General features: G+C 41.3%; 1 protein-coding gene and 1 long non-coding RNA gene across 2 annotated transcripts in view; both read right to left on the bottom strand.

Moving 5' to 3' along the window:
- Positions 1 to 18642, bottom strand: part of LOC101803713 (complement factor H) — a 56773-nt gene that overhangs the window by 10592 nt on the left and 27539 nt on the right. Inside the window, exons 14-18 of the mRNA XM_072041894.1 lie at positions 9577 to 9768; positions 8489 to 8665; positions 7679 to 7879; positions 6727 to 6921; positions 3427 to 3599 (exon numbers count right to left, since the gene is read on the bottom strand). Of these exons, the coding sequence (XP_071897995.1) occupies positions 3427 to 3599; positions 6727 to 6921; positions 7679 to 7879; positions 8489 to 8665; positions 9577 to 9768 (938 nt within the window). The remainder of the gene's footprint in view (positions 1 to 3426; positions 3600 to 6726; positions 6922 to 7678; positions 7880 to 8488; positions 8666 to 9576; positions 9769 to 18642) is intronic.
- On the bottom strand, positions 12357 to 17008 carry LOC140003070 (uncharacterized). Its single transcript, XR_011811029.1, has 2 exons — positions 16900 to 17008; positions 12357 to 14453 (listed from the first exon to the last, which is right to left on the bottom strand). It is a non-coding gene; the product is annotated as an uncharacterized lncRNA (long non-coding RNA).

The following is an 18642-nucleotide window of genomic DNA, read 5'->3' as shown; positions in this document are numbered from 1 at the left end:
TATAAAATCCATCACCAAATACAGTGTGTTTATAAAACACAATATAGCACACATCTCTTTTTTGCAGTGACTGTATTGTTCCCAAAAAACCACTAAAGCTTACTACGTTAATACTAGTCTAATACTTGAATTACTAGCCCAACATGACCCTAAGCACTGTTGCTTATGGAGGCCTGGAGTTTTGCCATACCACAGAATGCTTTGGGTTGGAAGCGACCTTAAAGATCACCCAGTTACAAGCCCCTGCCATGGGCGGGGACACCTCCCAGCAGACCAGGATGCTCAAAGCCCCATCCCAGCTGCCCTTCTCAAAGGCCATATGAAGCAAAGAACCCCACAAACAGCATATGACAAAGCTTTTCAGATACCACCGTGGGCCACCTCTGTCTCACTTCCTCACCTTCTTATCCTCCCGTGCTTCACAAAGATGGGGCTCTCCACTCAGGAGCTTTTGTGTTTAGTATTGCACCAAGAGGCCCTGCTCCTGCGGTCCGCTTTTAACTGGCACCATGGTCACCCAGGAGAACAGGCCACTCCTGTCTCTGCTCTGTTATCTGCCACCATTCCTGCCAGTGAATAGATCATTAACTTCAGGCATCATTTGTAAGTCGGTTCCTGGAACACACTGAATTACCTTCCTAAAACAGCAACTGTTGATCCAGCAGCCATTTCCAGTCAGCTCTAATATGCTTGCATCATTTCATTATAAGGCATGTAGATAGGATTTTTTTTTTACAAAACAAGAAAAGCACAAGCGTTCTGCCTATGCAGGATCATGCTTTCTTATTTTTGCCTGAGAAAATATAGGCAGATTTAAAAGATCTGATCTCCACACCCAAGTAGAAGACGACTGTTCCTAGCAGAGGATGTGTTTGATCCCTTTGGCTTTGACTCGCTACAGGAGGATGCTCAGCAAGATCAGCCTGCTGCACTGATGCCACGGGCTGAAGACTGCCTGAAGGTATGGCTCAGGAAAGAGAGAACATGGCCGTATTTACCCAGCTCTGAAAAGATGAACCTGCTACAAGCAGGGTAGCAAGGCTGCAGTGGACAAATTTGCTCTTTGACAGTTGCCAGCCACCCATGTCACGATTTCTGTAGTACACTGGGGTGGGGAGACCAGAGGGTTGTAGAGATTCTGGTGACAATCTTTAACTGGACACACATACAGATAAAACCAAGTGGTTAGAGTCTACGTGATTAGAAAGGTCTCTAGCAGCTTATGCTGACAGCCTACAGTGGAAACAATAGCACAGAGGAAGAGGAACTCCATGTACAGATGTCCAACACTGTGGAGGAGTCTGAGCCCACTACGTGCAGGAGCAGCCAGAATCCAGCACCTGACAATGGGCTGGAGAGGCTGTTCTCATGGGGCCAAGGTGTCTCTTTGACAAAGGATCGGTGGAGCGGGGTTTTAGTTCTGCATGTACTGTGGAACAGAAAGGTCAGGGTAGAAAATACTATCCTCCTGTTCTGTCCAAGCCATGGAAATTACTATCCTGTAATCATCCAAGGCCCATGAGAACTGACTGTCTTCTAAAATCCAGCAATTCTGTATCATGACTTCAGAAAGCAAATCACCATCTCTTCAAACATGGGAAATCGCTTCAAATGTTACTCTCAAGAAATATTCCAGAGACAGACTTGAATCCTTTTCCCTCCTTTTCCATTAGGTTTGCTCTCTAAGGAGAAGAGTCTTCTGATATTTCCCAAATATTCACTTGCTTCATTCAGAGTTCCTCAAAGGAGGAGGCAAGAACTTAACCGGAATACAGAAATGACAGTCTATAAATACATCCGAATGGCTTTTTGCTGAAGTTGGCAGAAATCTTGCATAAACACAAGGTTGTTCTGCAAGCAGAAAAGTTAACAAATACCAGAACAATCTTGAAAACATTTGCACGTGCCAAACTCAGTGAAGAAACATCATCGTGTCATCTGCCTGCTCCCGAACTAGCACCTTTGCCGTGAAACAACAGAACTGAGATATATGGCGATTCTGATGCTATTAGAAGGCTCTACTATGTGAGGAAAGGCACTAACAGAAACACAAAATAGTTATTCTTATGGTGCCTTTCACAAAAAAAAAACATCCCCCCTGTTTATTTGCTGAATGTTTAAGATGACAAAGCTGGGAGGAGACCTTCCTTCTGTTTTTGGCTTCCTGTTGGGAGAGTACAGAGAAAGGGAAAGAGACTCTTCTCAGACACAGAGAGACAGGAGATCACTGTGCATTTTTGTGTTTATTTTACAAAATTGACATGAGGCAAGCATGTTCTGTCTTCCTGAATTTTCATTGGATCTGCAGCCGTGCAACATTCTCACAGGCCAGAGTCCCAGGAGTACAAACGTGCAAGTGTCACAGCAATCCTACAAAGTAGTTACAGCAGATCATTTGAATAGTTGGCACATTCTCAAATAGCAAATAAAACTGTTTGCTTCACTTTTCATTTAAGATTAATAATTAACTACTGAGTGGAATTCACATTTCTATATTTTAAATATTTTCATCCCTTACAGACATTCTCTTAAAATGCTTTCTCCTTTTCTTGTCCCTTGCTCAAGTTCTCCAGATTGTTATGCATTCTCAAGTTTAGCATTATAAGCCTCAAAGAACTACTACTTCCTAAAATTTCCACACATAGTGTGTCAACATTGCATTGTTCTGGTGCTTTCCCAGTCCTCGTGCCACATATCACTTCCCCACTTCCCTCCCATAGTTGGCTCACAGACAACTGTGCCACTGAACACCCATTTCTGAAAGTCAACTACAGTCATCTTGAAATATGAAGCAGTATTCATGCACCTTTTAACACCAGATAAACAACATACCTTTCCTATGAAATTTCCTGAAGTTCACACTCTTTCCTGAAGTTCACCTCTTTCGACACATCTTGGATACGCTAGCTGGCCTCTCTTACACTGCACTTGAAATAAAGTTGTACCAGATTCTTCTCCAAAATGGTTCCATTTGCAGTAAAATCCAACATAATCCCCATGGTAGAAGTAAACTTGGTTCTCATAAAACCCTTCCAGCAGAACATTATTTTTCTCCATTTCATTTTTTGACAAAGTGCATGGCTCTAAAGAATAGAGACATATTCAGTGTCAATAAATCGATTATTTTGGAAATCATGTCATTGTGGCTGCAATTGACACAGAGAATGCAGGCTATTATTCCCCATTCTCTTAATATACTATACGTGACATCACTGTATTTTTAGACTCTGCAGGCATGTCAGGCTTATGTAATAGAAAAGCCAAAAACTCTTACTCTTGCATCTGTTAAAGCTGTAATCTCAAAATGAAAAAGAGATGAGGTTAAGATCTTAATGTTCCAGCTGACAACACCCAAGTTACAAATGCAAAGCATCTGAGTAGGAGAAACAAAAGCTTATGTATCTTCTCATGCCTACCTATACAAACTGGTGGTGAGGTCCACTGGCCTGCAGAACAGTAGATTCTCTCAGATCCTTGCAAGAAATGATAGTCATAGCAACTATACTGAACTGAAGAACCACTCTCATACTGGGCCAGGGGTGGGAGTTTAAGAGCTCCATTTGCAATAGGAGGTGGAGAGTCACATTTTTCCATCGGAGCTGCAATAACGTCAAAAATCTTTTTGGGAACATTAATCCTTCCTGTCTCCATTTTAGCTCTAGGTTGTTATTGTTTAGAGCAGTTGCATTAAGAATGCATGGGTCTACGAAATAAAAGCCTAGTTCAATAAAAGCAATCAACTTTGGACAATGCTCTCAGATACATGATCTGATTTTTCTGGTGATCCTTACGCGACCCAGACGTTGGACTTGATGGTCCTTGTGGGTCCTTTCCAACTCAGATATTCTGCGTTTCTATGAAGTGATTTCTTCACTGCCTTTTGCAGGAGTTGAAAAAGAGAAATCTGAATCAGTAATAATAAATTGTTTTGGAATCATGCAAGAAATAGAACTAAAAGCATTTAGAAAGAAAGCAGAAATAAAGAAATAGTCTGAAGTAACAAATAGAACATGCAAAAATAATAAGCTCAGAAATCACACTTCAGATAGAATCAGGATTCTACAAATATTAGCAAACATACAGCAGCCAGGATATACCACTGAAGATGAACAGAACAGAAGAAACAGGAAATTTAAGCTATTAACTTAACAAAGTGTTTTGACAATTCATTTGCTTCTTCCCTCCTTCCCCCCATGTTTTGTCAATGTATAAAGTATTTAGATATTTTCCTTTTTTTTTATTGGCTTTTTTTTTTTTTTTTTTGTCCTGAAGTTTGTGGTTTTCTTTAGGCTTTTTCAGGTACTTCAAGGTCAGTATTATTTCAGTTGCTTTCTGACAGACTTCTTAGTACCAGGATCAAATTGGGTAACTTATCTTTCTGTCCAACAATTAACCTCTAACTTTTGAATCCACTGCTCCACTTTAATAAAGCCTGACAAAGGGGCAGTTGAAAAAACAAATTCCTGCAAGTCTCAAGAGAATCAGTGCTTGACAGAGGCCCTTATTAATGATTTTCTGAAGGAAAGGCAAGGAGAGATTGCCTATTGCACATTCTAACGAATGTGCAAAGCATGGTGTAGAAATCATTTCATTAGAGGAAGGAAAGAAGGATAAACTAAGAACTTTTGTAAATCATCAGAAGTAGTATTCCTGCCTACATTTGTAAACTCCTAGTGAGAGTTCTAAAGGTTGTTTTGAGCAGCATACATGGGAGCAACATGGAACAATTAGGAAGTCCAGAATTAAGAGGTGGATACAAGGACACAACAAACACAAAGGCTGAAAGTTTAAAAATGAAAGTCCGAGTCACATTCCTTGCTAACCCTAACCAAAAAAGTATTTAGTCAATGACTGCAGTCATTTCTTCTAAACATCTTTCAAAAGACGGGAATAAATCCACTGAATGGAAGCTCAGAAAACTTACTTTAGATACAGTCAGGATTCTACAAATATTTGCAAATATACAGCAGCTAGGGTATACCAATGAAGAAGAACAGAACCTGTTTAATGTAACTTGAAAAGTTTATGAAATAATTATGGAATATTAATCCATCCAAACTGACCTGTTACGCTTGGCAAGCCCTTCAGGGACAGTAGGAGATCATACATAGGAAATTAAACTATTAACCTAACAAAGTGTTTTGGAAATACATTGCTTCCCCCCATATGTTCTGTCACTGTATAAAGTACTTACACACTTTTTTTTTTTTTTCCTGAAATAGAGGGCTAAGAAGAACACTGTTTTTAATCACTGGTGGAGAGGTACAGCTCTGCTGCATTTCTAATAGAAGGAAGGGGGAGATGCAATGAGATCTTTAAAATAATATTAACACTGTTGAAAGCATCAGCATACCAACTGATTTTGGTCCAAAATTTTCATACCAAAAATATGTACCTAAGTGAATTTATTTTTAGAAGTTTCAGTTTCAGATGCTCTAGATTTATTTTACTGATGTTCAGACTATTTCTGTTCCTTCTACGCTCCTCACTTATGTCCACACTTGACTCCTGCAGGTTTACAGTCAATACGGATTGGTTGCTTTTCTGTGCTGAGATTGTCTTTATTTGTTGCTTGAAATGTTAAACCCATGTGGAGTTCAGAATAAACCTCAGTGAGTTACTAAACAAAGGATCCAATACTCTTGAATCTGCATGTTCAGAGATTATCAACAGAAGAGGTACAAAATGACTGAAGGTAAATGCTAACACATGAAATAAAATTACATATACAGGACAGACTTATAAGTGTAGTTTACAGTGACAGAAGACAAAGAACATTCACTCAGCTACTGCTATATGAAGCATATACAATAGATTTGGTAAAAAAAAAATACAAAAAAAAAAAAGTGTATATAAGTTTATATATTTCTAGTCCCTCTACACTCCTCATCTATGTCCACACTTGATAACTCCCCCCTCCAAATATCACAGAGGCTCAAGTCTCGTTGTTGAAAGGAGAGCACTCACCTTCACATCATGATGAGGCTGTGAGGACTCTCATCTCTGCCATGACCCCAGGCTAAACTCCCAGGAAAGTACACGGAGAAGAAGCTAGGAGCACACAAGACCACACACACACTACTTGCTGATCAGCAAATTAGCTGCACACTTTAATTGACATCTCAGTATGCCACCAAAGCCAGCCTACTTCAGGATGCAAATGTTAATAAAATAACACTGAGATCAATACAGAACAAGAGTAAGACAGAAGTACAGTCATTTGAATGGATAAAATGTAAATATCTTTACAAAAATGGTTAAGTGTAAAAACAATCATACAAAAATTTGACGGAAATTAAAAAAAAAAAAAAAAAGGCAAATTCCAACACAGAACATTGGCTAAGATGCAAACATGGCACAATGAAACAGCAAACTCCAGGGAAAATTATGCTCAAATCACTGGGTTGGTCAAAGGATCTTTCATTTCTCCAGCTGGGCTCCTTCATGCCCTTTCCATTTATCCAAAAATCCCTGCAGCATAAAGAGAAAAAGTGGATAAGGAATGAACACCAAGGCTGGCACATAGCCATGTTTCTTGAGAGCAGTGGACAGCAAAGTTGCCTAGCATTCCCATTGCTTCCGTTTGATTCCCCAGGCCCCTTGGAACAGGAGCAGCCCCACGACAGACACAAACTGGTAGAGGGTTAAGTGAAGGCCCCTAAAGCTGACCCTCCCTTCTTCTCCACAATTCTACAGAGCACTGCGCCCTCCACACAGAGCACTTACATTGACATCGAGGGTAGTTAATCACTCCATCCTGGCACTGTGCCTCAAAATCCTCTGGGTTTGAGACTTCCCGGAACAAAAAATAGCATTTAAATGAAATAGTCTCCTTAGAGCGATATATGTTAGATCTTTTACTTGACCATCGTAGTTTAATATTGTTCCTTGCCATAGCTGTCTCACTCAATCTACAGTTCCCTTGGAAAGAAAAAAATAATAAGAGAAAAAAATAGAAAAATAAAAGAACAGCCACCACCACAAGAGAAAGTACTTTCATAAGTTGCCTGTAGACCTCGTAATGCCAACTGATCCTCTGAAGCTCTTGGTACGAGCTGAGTGACTGACACTACTTATTCTCCTGTGCTGCATCCCTGCTGCATCTGTCCCCTCCTGTATCAATGCACATTGCTGATGATGAAAGGCAAAAGCCCATTTCATACCCTTCAGCAATGTCACAGTAATTGCGGCTTGGGGAAATTGGAGGAGGAGGCAAGCACAGGTTTCCTGCTGGAGAAGCCTGTGAAGGCATGAAATGGGCATTGACCCCTGCCTCCACACACACCAGAGCAGGGCACAACCAGAGAGGACTTGGGAAGGCCACGGGTGCAAAGGGGGCACAGCTGTGGCTGCAAGAGAGAAGCGGGAGAGAAGCTCTCTGGGACAAAGCCCTGCCTGAACAGGCAGGCCTGGGAGAGCCTGCAAGGAAATGGTCTCCCTCTCTTCAGTCAGGGAAATGGCACCTTCTGACTTCAGAGAAGCCACTTGCAGGGAACTTACCAGCCCTTCTGTCCTGCCTGGAAGCAGATGGGCAGGCCCAGCACCAGTAACCCTGATGAGCCCCAGCGAGCCCATTATTTTTTCCCCAGGCACACTTGCTAGGGGCTTTCCTCTCAGCTTCTGCACTAAAAATGCACCAAGGCAGCGGCCAAGCAGTGACAGAGTGGAGGTGACTTACTTCCTGGCTTGCACCGTGGGTATTCTAATGTTCCGTCCATGCACTGCACTCTGAAGGGGGAAGATGCTGGGTCCTGCACGTATCCTATTTTACAATCAAATTCAGTAAAACCGCCTGATGTTGAGTATAGCTTTCTTTCTCCTCTCCATATCAGCTCTATATTGTTTCTGTCCATATCTTCTTCAGAGGCCGTACAAACCACTTGGAAAAGGCAAGAGAAGGATGTGATCAGGTTATACAGATGCAAAAACAATACATTTCAAACCACATACCCTCCCTGGCCCGCAGATGTTCTTCACATCACAAAGCTCTTGAAGCAATGACCTCTCACACTGAGTTTTCCCATAGGAAAGACGTTCTCAACAAAGCTACATGGAAAAAAAGATGATGATCTAACACATAGAGACCTAAATGCCACTAAGCTAGTTTGAGGGCAGTCTTCACTCACAGTCAATTGCATGGAGAAAGAGAGAACTCATCTTTGCAGTGGGGCCGCCCTGTCCAGGTCCCATTTTGACATGTTACGGTGGAAGCCCCCGTCATCTGAAAACCTTACCAGCATTAAATGAGCCTGCTGTGGCCATTTTACAGGGCATCATTCTGCATGTTTGTATAGCTACTGACCTCAGTGGCACGCAGGGACTCAAGAGCTGCATGAGACAGCTGAGGGAATCACGGCACTGTGTTTCACTTGTAAAGCACCTAGACTTAGAGTTACCCCAAGCAGCAGTGATGGATTAACATGGGTGAAGTGACAATGGATTTATTGTTTTTTAGCGAGAAATTGTGACAAAATGTAAGCACACTCACTCTTACGGATACATCTTGGGAAAGGTGACCAGCCATTCTTTGTGCATGTAACTTCACCACCTGCACTTTCAGTACGATAGTCTTGGTTGCAGACATATTGAATTCTTTCACCTTCCGTGTAAGTATAACGATTATATCTGAAATAACCGTTTTCCAGGTGTGTTACAAAGCATGTTTCTAAAGAAGAAAGGTAAGTACATTTAACCACAGTAATCTGAACAGCTAATACTCAGGTACCAAAATTTAACCAGCTGTAGAGATTTTACCAACTGCTAAGCATGCTGGCCCTACGGATGGATGAAGGAATGCTCTGGCTCCGTTATTGGAGTAACTGCTCCTTTCCTCTGGGTGGGACACCCCTTGTCCCCTGAAATGACGTCCACTCCGCTCAGGGCAACTGGAGAAAGACCAACCTTTTGTTGATCTTTCAGGTCCTATCAATAGGTAGGAACCGAACTCTGACTGAAGATGGGGATTATGAGAGAAGGCATCGGCTCGCTGGTTTAAATATATTCCATCGCTGAAAGATTAAGCCAGTGTATCTGGATCTCTTGCTGCAGCAATACTCACTCTCAGCTTATTGTGAGAGTGTGCCACCTGGCCAGTCCCAAACGTTATCCAAAAAGACTGGGCAGTGAATCCTAGACATTATCCTCTAGACAAAGTGCCCAAGGAACTGAAGGAATAATACATTTACACAGAGAAGATGTTCTTGGAATGTCTTGCTGCATGTGCAGGTGAAAGCAGATACATGCATGGGACACAGAAGCCAGAGATGAAAAACATTTCCTAAATCTTATTTCTCTAATTTTTTTTTTTTTTTTAATCTCAGGGATAGGTGCAGGAGTAATGAACGTCCCAAATCCAGATTTATCATTTCAGCCTTGCTCATTTCAGAGTGTCACTTACCAAGTGGCTGAGCTCTGCAGACAGGATAACAGTCTGGGGGAAGTTCCAGGGTTCAACTCAACCAGTTATACTTTAACAAACGGTACGTTGCTGCTACTTGCATTCCACCAGCACCATTTCTGCTGCACAGATCATCAATAATCATAACAAAATTGAGCATATAGTAGAAGTGCACTTACTGAGGCATTTTGGCTCTGGATTCCAGCCCCCTTTTGAACAGTAAATTCGAACGACTCTTCCTCCATTTGGGGCTAAGTAGCCATTACGACAGTGGTAATCAACATACTGTCCAATCCTCATTGGAAAGTAAGAGTGTGCCATTCTTTCACTTATCTTGCCATTTTCTATCACTGGGTAGTCACAGGGTTTCTCTTGAAATAGAATTTAACAGCAACAGTATCAACACACGCATGGCAAAAAGCTCAGCACACAAAGTCCTAAATACTAATTCAGATACCACTTCATTATTTGAGTGTTTCCTGGAACTGACAGAATCAGAACTGCACACCTTGGCAGATCTCAAGGAGTGCAGGATCAACGTTGCTGTGTTCGATCGATGTCTACAGCTATGCTTTTTGCCTGTTTTCATTGCAATCAACAGAAATCCAGTCCATCTTCTTAGTGGACACTAGAGGCTGATTCATGCAACCAAATGTAAGTATTAATTATATGGTGAGATAACACAGTTTCTTTACAGGGACTCAGCTAAGTGTACTATACTGACACTGATGGGAACCCATGCAGTTAGCTCAGATCTAGACACTAAAGTGCAGAGTCTAGCAATTGTTGTAACAGCTGTCACCATTTTTATTTGTCACTTCTGAGATCTTACACCAAAAGCTCTTTCTAGCTTTACTCTTTTTCATTTTAAAACATAAGTGATATTTCTTTTGTTTTCTCAGTTCCTCAAAAGAGCTTTTCAGGAACAAGTCAGGCTTAGCAGCAGCTGTCATTCAAAGATTACCCAGGGTGTCCTGCTTGGCCAAGGCAGCTAGGTTCCTCCTGACGTGCCCTGAACCAAAGCCCACATGCTGGGGGTGAGGAGGATGGGAAGGAGGGATCAGTCACTGAACGGACCATTTAATAATGAGAGAGGTGGTCTCCAAAAGATTCCTCAATTTCAGAATCTACAAATAGATAAATGCTTAATCCACTTGTTAACAATGTACTTTTCTTGGATAGATCAAATAATTTTACCCAAAGGTTCATTCACAAGACTGATTTTGTCAGGGTTTCTTTCACCTGCTTCTGTTTTGTATGTTTTTCTTTCATTTTCAGTAATCAAAGATCAAAGACCAATAAATAATGAAATCGCTGACTTTTGTTTTTCTACTGCATATAATGGGAAAAACTATAATTGTAATTAATGGAAGTTTAAGCCAAAAAAGAACTCATTACCAATCAATCAAGAGTATTTTGTTTTGCCATTTGACAGAGTATAATAAAGCTGCAATTGTTCATAACATATCAACACAAAACTGCAAGCAAAAATCTAAGGTTCTGGTTAACATGATGAAAAATACCTTCCAACCATCACCTACGCATTGGTTTGGATATTTCAACACTCACTGTGTCCTCTTATCTTGACTGGCATGCTAGTCCTCAGTTGGACCACAAACCTTCCTGTCAGGGAGCTGACTATTGCAGACTTTAATATATAATTTCACAAATATAGTAACAGATAATGCCCGTGTTTATAAACATAATGTACATTTACATTATACCCTTGCTTCTTAGCTGTTTGATGTTTTTTTCCAAGCCATTCACATTAAGTTTTATAACACCAGGAAACACAACGAATAAGCATTTTTTATTTCCTATGGTGCTGAGGTTTTTCTCTTGAGATATTTCCAAAATAACAATTGTGTATATTGTGCCTTCACTCACAAGAGCTACTTACCAACACAATCTGGAGCAGGCACCCAGCCTCTGCTGGTGCATTGAGCTGTATTTTTGCCAGGCAGTGTTCTCAAATGATATCCAGGATTACAGTCTATTGTGATCGTAGCCCCTTCTCTGTAGCTGTCTTCTTGAGGTCTAAAGTTCCCATTGGGAACTCTTGGAGGAGAGCATAGAATTTCTAAATGGAAAGAGAAAAATGCGGTGCTAATTTGAAGAATGCCTTTATATTAATTGCAGAAGTTTTTATCTTCACAGTCTATTGACCAAAATTATTGCATAAAATAACTTTCAAATAGAGATTTCTTAGGGAGTGAGGCAAACACATTCTTTATAAACTGGAGCCATTGTTTTTAATTTTTTTTTTTTACTTGCAATTCAGAAAATCACACCAGCACACTCAGGGCTGGGAGGGGATGATTATACAGTCACCACAAGTTGGTCCTCCTGTGGAGTGAAGGTGGATGAATCAGCTGCATACGTGTGCTGCTTAGTCATCTAGGCTCCTGGTAAGTCAAATAAGATCTAGAACAACTTCAAGGTAGCAAAAAGCTACAGGAATAAAGCAGGACAGAAATTATTTTATATTTTCCTACTATAGAATGACCTTGGAGAGGATTTATAATTGCATACAGCCCAAGTATCAGAGCCCAGTATATCCATGTCTGGAAGAAGGCTTTGTTTGTCACTTCTCAAAAGCAGTATGCTGCTAAACCATAGGCAATGCATATTGATTAGTATCATTACTAATCTTGAAGCAGAAAGTTCAAGGACTGAGTGGGCACTAGGACTGACTACTCTTTATTTCTAAAGGAGTCTTTCTGGAAGAGGTCCCAGGAAGGTTGGTGGCACATAACATCCTGTAACAATGCCCTTTTGCAAACATTTTTTTTCCAGTTTCAAGCGTTCTTTGGCAATTTCTTGAACATGATTTGATACAGTATAAAGATTTCTCCAAAATGTATATCAAATTATTCCAGCTAGGACATCATGCGCATGTCTGTTTGTGGGATTTGGAGTTCTAACGGAAGACTTTATGTACTGTAGCTGAGTGAAACTAAATCAAAATCAGTGACCCAGAGTGCAGATGTCCAACAGGACTGACGTCAGAAATCATGGATTTGTCATCTGAACTGCACAGAAGGTGTTTGGGAGTTAGAAAGCATAAGGGAGTTTCATCACTGTAAATATACGAATTTGTAGAGATCCTTGGACAATTTCTGATGGGAAGTCTGAACATCATGAATAATGTGGTGGCACAATCACAGTTCTGGTAATATTAAACAAACTGCTGTCTTCATCGTAGGCTAAGAGTCATGGACAGCGGCAGGATTCACGCAGACCATGCTACTTTAGTCTCTGCTTATACATCACTTCAGGGCCAGATTGGTTCTTTAGGTTAGCGAATTTCAGACATATTGTACCTAATTCTTGACATAATGTCTGTGTAGAGAGCACATTTCAGCTAGCTTTGTGTATATTGCAACACTACAAACCCACTGTATTTTTCAGCCTAGACACTCGTGGCCATCAATGGACAACTTACCCTTCTGAGACTGGACTACCTCAAATTTGCTCTTATTCCTATGGAAATGGCCATAACCACTTCAGACTGTGGTCCCTACAACCCTGTCTTACTATTTCTTACTATTTCTTTACCTTAAGTGAGGATTTAAATTTGAAAGGTATTTTGAAAGGTACTTTTTGTAATTTCCACTCATTTTTTTTAAAAAGGTGCACAATTTCTTACTGAAGGTCTATCAGTGAAACAGAGACCATTTTTGAATTGTTCCTCTTTCATTGGAACTAGTTTCTCAGAACTAGTAGCTCAGAAATTTCAAAAGCTAATGTAACGATGAGCAAACAGGTGCTCGGTCTACTCAAACTATGGTGAGACTCAGGAACACTCAAGAAAAACGCAGAAATCAGTTCAGTAGGTCAGAAAAACCTACTATTCTATTGTCTTCAAGCCTTCTGTTGTTTCACAGGTTCATACAGGGTGAGATGCTGAGTGGCATTTTACTCTCTTAAAATTACAAGTAGCAGAGTGGTGGCTACGGTGCCACAGCATCTCAGCTACTGAACGTGGAAGACTTGAAGATGCATAAATTTGTAGCTCCACCTCAAAGAACTGCTTGTGATTCATAAGCAAGTAGGTCATCAAGCTGAGAGCCAGTTTTATCCATACTGCTGCAATTCATATGGTATCCAGCATTTAACCCCCTTTTTTTATTTTCAGAACAGCCACTGACTTTCACCACTTATATTCAAGTTAAAAGCAGTATACTGGAATTTCACTTTAAAAAGTATCACGTCTTGATTTGAAGACAATAGGACTTCAGAAATCATATCACTTCTCTAAGTTGGTTTCAAACGTTAATTTTTCTGTGCCATTAAAAATTTCAGATTCTTTCTATAGTTTTAACTTCTCCAGTATTAGTGGTTTTTCTGCTTGCTTCAATAATCTTTTTAATGTCTGATTTTTTTTTCCATCCCTTCACTAAAGCATTTTAACCATATTTTGTAGAAGGTAAAGAGATTCAACTTTATCCTTCCTATGCAAATTAAGAATTATTTATAAACCAAGAGTATTTTTGCTATGTTATCCCCACTAATTCAGAGTCACAGAATAAAAAAGGCACAGGATAAAATTAAGCAGTTTCTAATGCTAAAGTATTTCATCATCCATCTCATTTATGCAGTACATACAAGCAATTCTATCTTCATAGGCCCATCCAACTATACTCAAGTATATGCTTGAGTATATACTCAAGAAAGGCTGAATTAACCATTTTTTGCTATGGCCTCTCATGGAAAACTCATATTCAGTTCTGTTGTCACTCAATTCCCTAGTTCAGATACTACTTCATCATTTGAGTGTTTCCTGGAACTGACAGAATCAGAACTGCACACCTGGGCAGATCTCAAGATTAGAGATCTCTTGTGCTGGCCATGCAGTACATGCTTCCGCCTACACAAGCGAACTGGGGGATTTGTACACTGCCCATCAGTACAAGTGCTTTGCTCAGATCCTTGAGAATGTAGGAACTTGGGCATTTCATTTTCACAGTTGCACCTTGGGGGTATTGTTTCAACTGGAAGGAAAGGATGTCCCCGTTTTCAATATCTGGAGGTGGGCCGCATTTTCCACCTTCCCCTGGAAGACCAATAACCATTACAAAGAAGGCCATCAGAGTTTAGATGCAACAGAAGCCTAGTCACAAATTCTTCAGAAGACCATGTAGGCAGCAATTTGAGAGACTTGGAGGAAAGCAGAGAGAAAACTGTAAACTTGACACCAAATACCTGGTAAATGGAAAAGTTTCCCATTCTTCTGCTGCCAGGACTCGCAACTACCAGTTGTAGTGGGTTTATGTGGCTAAGTTTTGGTAGCTGGGGGCTATAAGGGTGCCTTCTGTGAGAAGAATCTAGTAGCTGCCACATATTAAGTAAAGGCCATGCTGCTGAACAGCGCCAGCCAATAAGCGATGTTGTTTTTAATTCTGTGAGAGCACATTTAAGGAAAAAAAAAAAAAATCTCACAGTCCCGACACTGAAATTTGGAGACCTAAATGCCACTGAGCTAGCTTGAGGGCAGTCTTCACTGACAGTGTACTGCATGGCGAGAAAGAGAGAACTCACCTTTGCAGTAGGGTAGCTCAGTCCAGGTCCCATTACCAGCAATCCATCCTGCCTGGAACCAGCCGGGCAGGCCCAGCACCAGTAACCCTGATGAGCCCCATTGAGCCCGCTATTTCTTCTCCAGGCACACTTGCTAGGGGCTTTCCTCTCAGCTTCTGCACTAAAAATGCACCAAGGCAGCGGCCAAGCAGTGACAGAGTGGAGGTGACTTACTTCCTGGCTTGCACCGTGGGTATTCTAATGTCCCGTCCATGCACTGCACTCTGAAGGGGGAAGATGCTGGGTCCTGCACATGTCCTATTTTACAATCAAATTCAACAAAATCGCCCGATTTTAAATACAGCTTTCTTTCTCCTCTCCGTTTCAGCTTAATGTTGTTTCTGTCCATATCTTCTTCAGAGGCCGTACAAGCCGCTTGGAAAAGGCAAGAGAAAAATGTCATCAGTTCATGCAGACACTTCATGCATCCAACAAAGCACAATGGAAAAACAATGATGGCTGAGTCACCACACACCGCTGTGGAGAGGCCTTTGCCCTCTGACAGTCTCACAGGGCAAGGGGGAAGCACAGCCTCGGGGGGGGGGCACTCAGCAATGAACTTCCCTGTGTCTTTTTTGGGATCTATCCTTGCCCTTGCCCCAGCACTTCTCAAATTCATTCCCTCATGGCCCTGGATTTCCTTGCTCTCAGACCAAACCACCCTCCTGGATCTGCAGGTGACTGGGGGCAGGGAGGGACAGCAGGCAGCAGAGGCAGCTACACGAGCTGACCTCCAGAGGAAATTCCTTCTGCACAGGAGAAGCACCAGCTGCTCTTCTGCCCTGTCAGCGTCGCAGCCCCAACACAAGCGCTGCTTCACAAGTGCAGGGCCTGCAGGGCCTGAGAAAAAGACAACGAGCAGCTCACACAGCTCTGTGCCACGCAGCACCAGCTTCCACCTACCCAAGCAAACTGGGGGATTTGTCCACTGCCCGTCAGTGCAGGTGATTTGCTCAGGTCCTTTCAGGATGTAGAAACTTGCACATTTGTATTTCAGCATTGCACCTTGGGGGTATTGTTTCAACTGGAAGGAAAGGATGTCCCCATTTTCAATATCTGGAGGTGGGCCGCATTTTCCACCTTCCCCTGGAAGACCAACAACCGTTAGAAAGCAAGCCATCAGAGTTTAGCTGCAACAGAAGCCTAGTCACAAATTCTTCAGAAGACCATGTAGGCAGTACTTCGAGAGACTTGGAGGAAAACAGAGAGAAAACTGTCGGTTGGCGTTACATTACCAACTGTTCCTGGAAGACTAAGAAGGATCATAGACTACTTAGAAGTACAACCTATACCTTCACAGATTGGTGGTGTTGACCAAGTTCCCCTTCTGCAAAAAATTTCAGGGGGACCAGTGACCTGAAATCCTTCATGACACTGGTAGCGAACTGTTTCACCAGGCTCATACTTCTCCTTGCTCCTGCCTTCAAATGCAGCATTGGCCACTGCTGGAATACTTCCACATGGTCTTTCTGAAAAGATATGCAAACTTGAAACTTTGGGTAATGCGATGCACATAGAATGACTGTATTGTTCCCACCAAAAAAGATGCCTTTTATAGCATCAGCACATACCACTGTCTAGGGGAATTTAACTAACCACGCAGCCACTAGATAACATACATAGATCAAGTGAGATGAAACCTTGATTACTGTTGACGTGCAGTAGACTACTGCAGGGTCCAAAAAAGTAAGACTCCGAGAAGGAGCATCCTGAAACAGATGGGTGAAAACAAGAGCACCTGCAGGACTCTTCCTGCTGTCTGTTTACCACAGGCGTTCAATGCAACTCAAAACAGGGTCACGGACAGCTGCAGGACACGGGAGTTACCACGGTACATGGTAATGGTACATATGGTACATGGTGCAAGAGAATGAGAAATGTCCACCGTTGCCAAGTCAAACAGCAAAAAAAATTACCCTTACCCAAACACTGAGGTGGTCCAGGCATCCAGACTTTTCCATGGCATGTTACCCATTCTGATCCTGATAAAGCATATCCAGGGTCGCATGTGTATTGCACTCTGTCATTTTCCTCATATTCGGATTTAACGCCACTAACAATTTTGCCAAACTCAATGAGAGGTGGGTCTTCACATGCTGCTCCTGCAGAAGCTGTGCACAGGTTTCTGTTATTTGGCTGCACGTTGCTGTTTATATCCTGATGTATTCCTACCACCAATTCCTTCAAAATGAATTACAAGTGGGTGTTTGCATGCTGTTCCACCAGAAAATATATAAAATTTCTTCTCATCTGATAGGTACTTCAGAGTAATCAGATCTCCAAAGAATGGTGCTACATGGGAGTTGAATAAAATTCAGATAACCTACATGCCTGCATTTGGGAATAGACTGTACTAATAAATCTCCTACAGCACTTCTAAGATGTGCCTGTGTGGAGGGAGAAGAGTTTTGATATTCTGAAGACTATATAATGGATCAATTATAGAGTTTAAAATCTGTCATTTTAGTAAAGGTACATATTCAGTGAAGAGCTTCTTCAGGCTGCAGTCGTCACAGAACTTACTGAAATGACAATATACCCTAAGAGTTGTGCAATATTTTAAAATCAAATCAGAATTCTGCATTTAAATAGCATGTTCTCAGAATAACAGCAGCTCAAATGAAATAAAAAGGAATATATATGCATGTGTGTTATGGGGGAAATGTGTAGTTATAAGTCAGGTTTGCCATGTGAAACGTTAAGTTCAGGCACAAAGCAAAGAAGAGAACTCAGACAAAAAAAAAAAAAAGAAAAAAAAAAAAAGGCAAGTATTCCCAAATATGACGTTCTAAAATATAATTCTCATTCAGAACTTCTGAAACAGGTTCCATTAAAAGTGAAAAATAATTTATTTTTCAGTTCCTTATTCTTGATTGTCACTGGTCACTACACATCAGTTAAAGCGTGATTTTCCATTTAATGACTTACCTTTATGTGTAGCACAACACATCCACAGGAGAAACCATGTTGTGAGGCTCACCAGTGTCATTTCCACACTTTAGAAATTAAAGATGTCCTCTGCAAAAGAGTTGCTGTTTCCTCTACTCCAAATTGCATATACTTGTTTTCAACTCCCACCTTTCCGAGGGTTGCCCTTGCAAACTCCTCCCCTAATTTTCTTGTGACACAGTAGTCATTCTGCACAGATATTAAACAAGCAATTGCTGCAAAAATTCTTCAGTAATTTTTCACAAAACCTTTCAGACTGAACTTGAAACAGCACACTTATAAAACCCATCAGCAAAGACTCCCGGTGTGTTTATAAAACACATCTTGTTTTTCCAGTGTCATCAAGTAAAATTTTTTTACGGGCAAAAACTACCTTCTGTGTGGAGCCAAGAATTTATCAACACCCTTACTGAAATCTTGAGAGCCTAACAAAAACACATTTGCCAGCCACCAATGTCACGATTTCTGTAGTACACTGGGGTGGAGAGACCAGAGGGTTGTAGAGATTCTGGTGACAATCTTTAACTGGACACACACACAGATAAAACCAAGTGGTTAGAGTCTAAGTGATTAGAAAGGTCTCTAGCAGCTTATGCTGACAGCCTACAGTGGAAACAATAGCACAGAGGAAGAGGAACTCCGTGTACAGATGTCCAGCACTGTGGAGGAGCCTGAGCCCACTATGTGCAGGAGCAGCCAGAATCCAGCACCTGACA

The sequence above is a fragment of the Anas platyrhynchos genome, chromosome 8 (assembly GCF_047663525.1).
Source record: "Anas platyrhynchos isolate ZD024472 breed Pekin duck chromosome 8, IASCAAS_PekinDuck_T2T, whole genome shotgun sequence".
Lineage (NCBI taxonomy): Eukaryota > Metazoa > Chordata > Aves > Anseriformes > Anatidae > Anas > Anas platyrhynchos.
The sequence above is the reverse complement of the archived record's forward strand: the minus strand, read 5'-3'. Positions and strand labels throughout refer to the sequence as shown.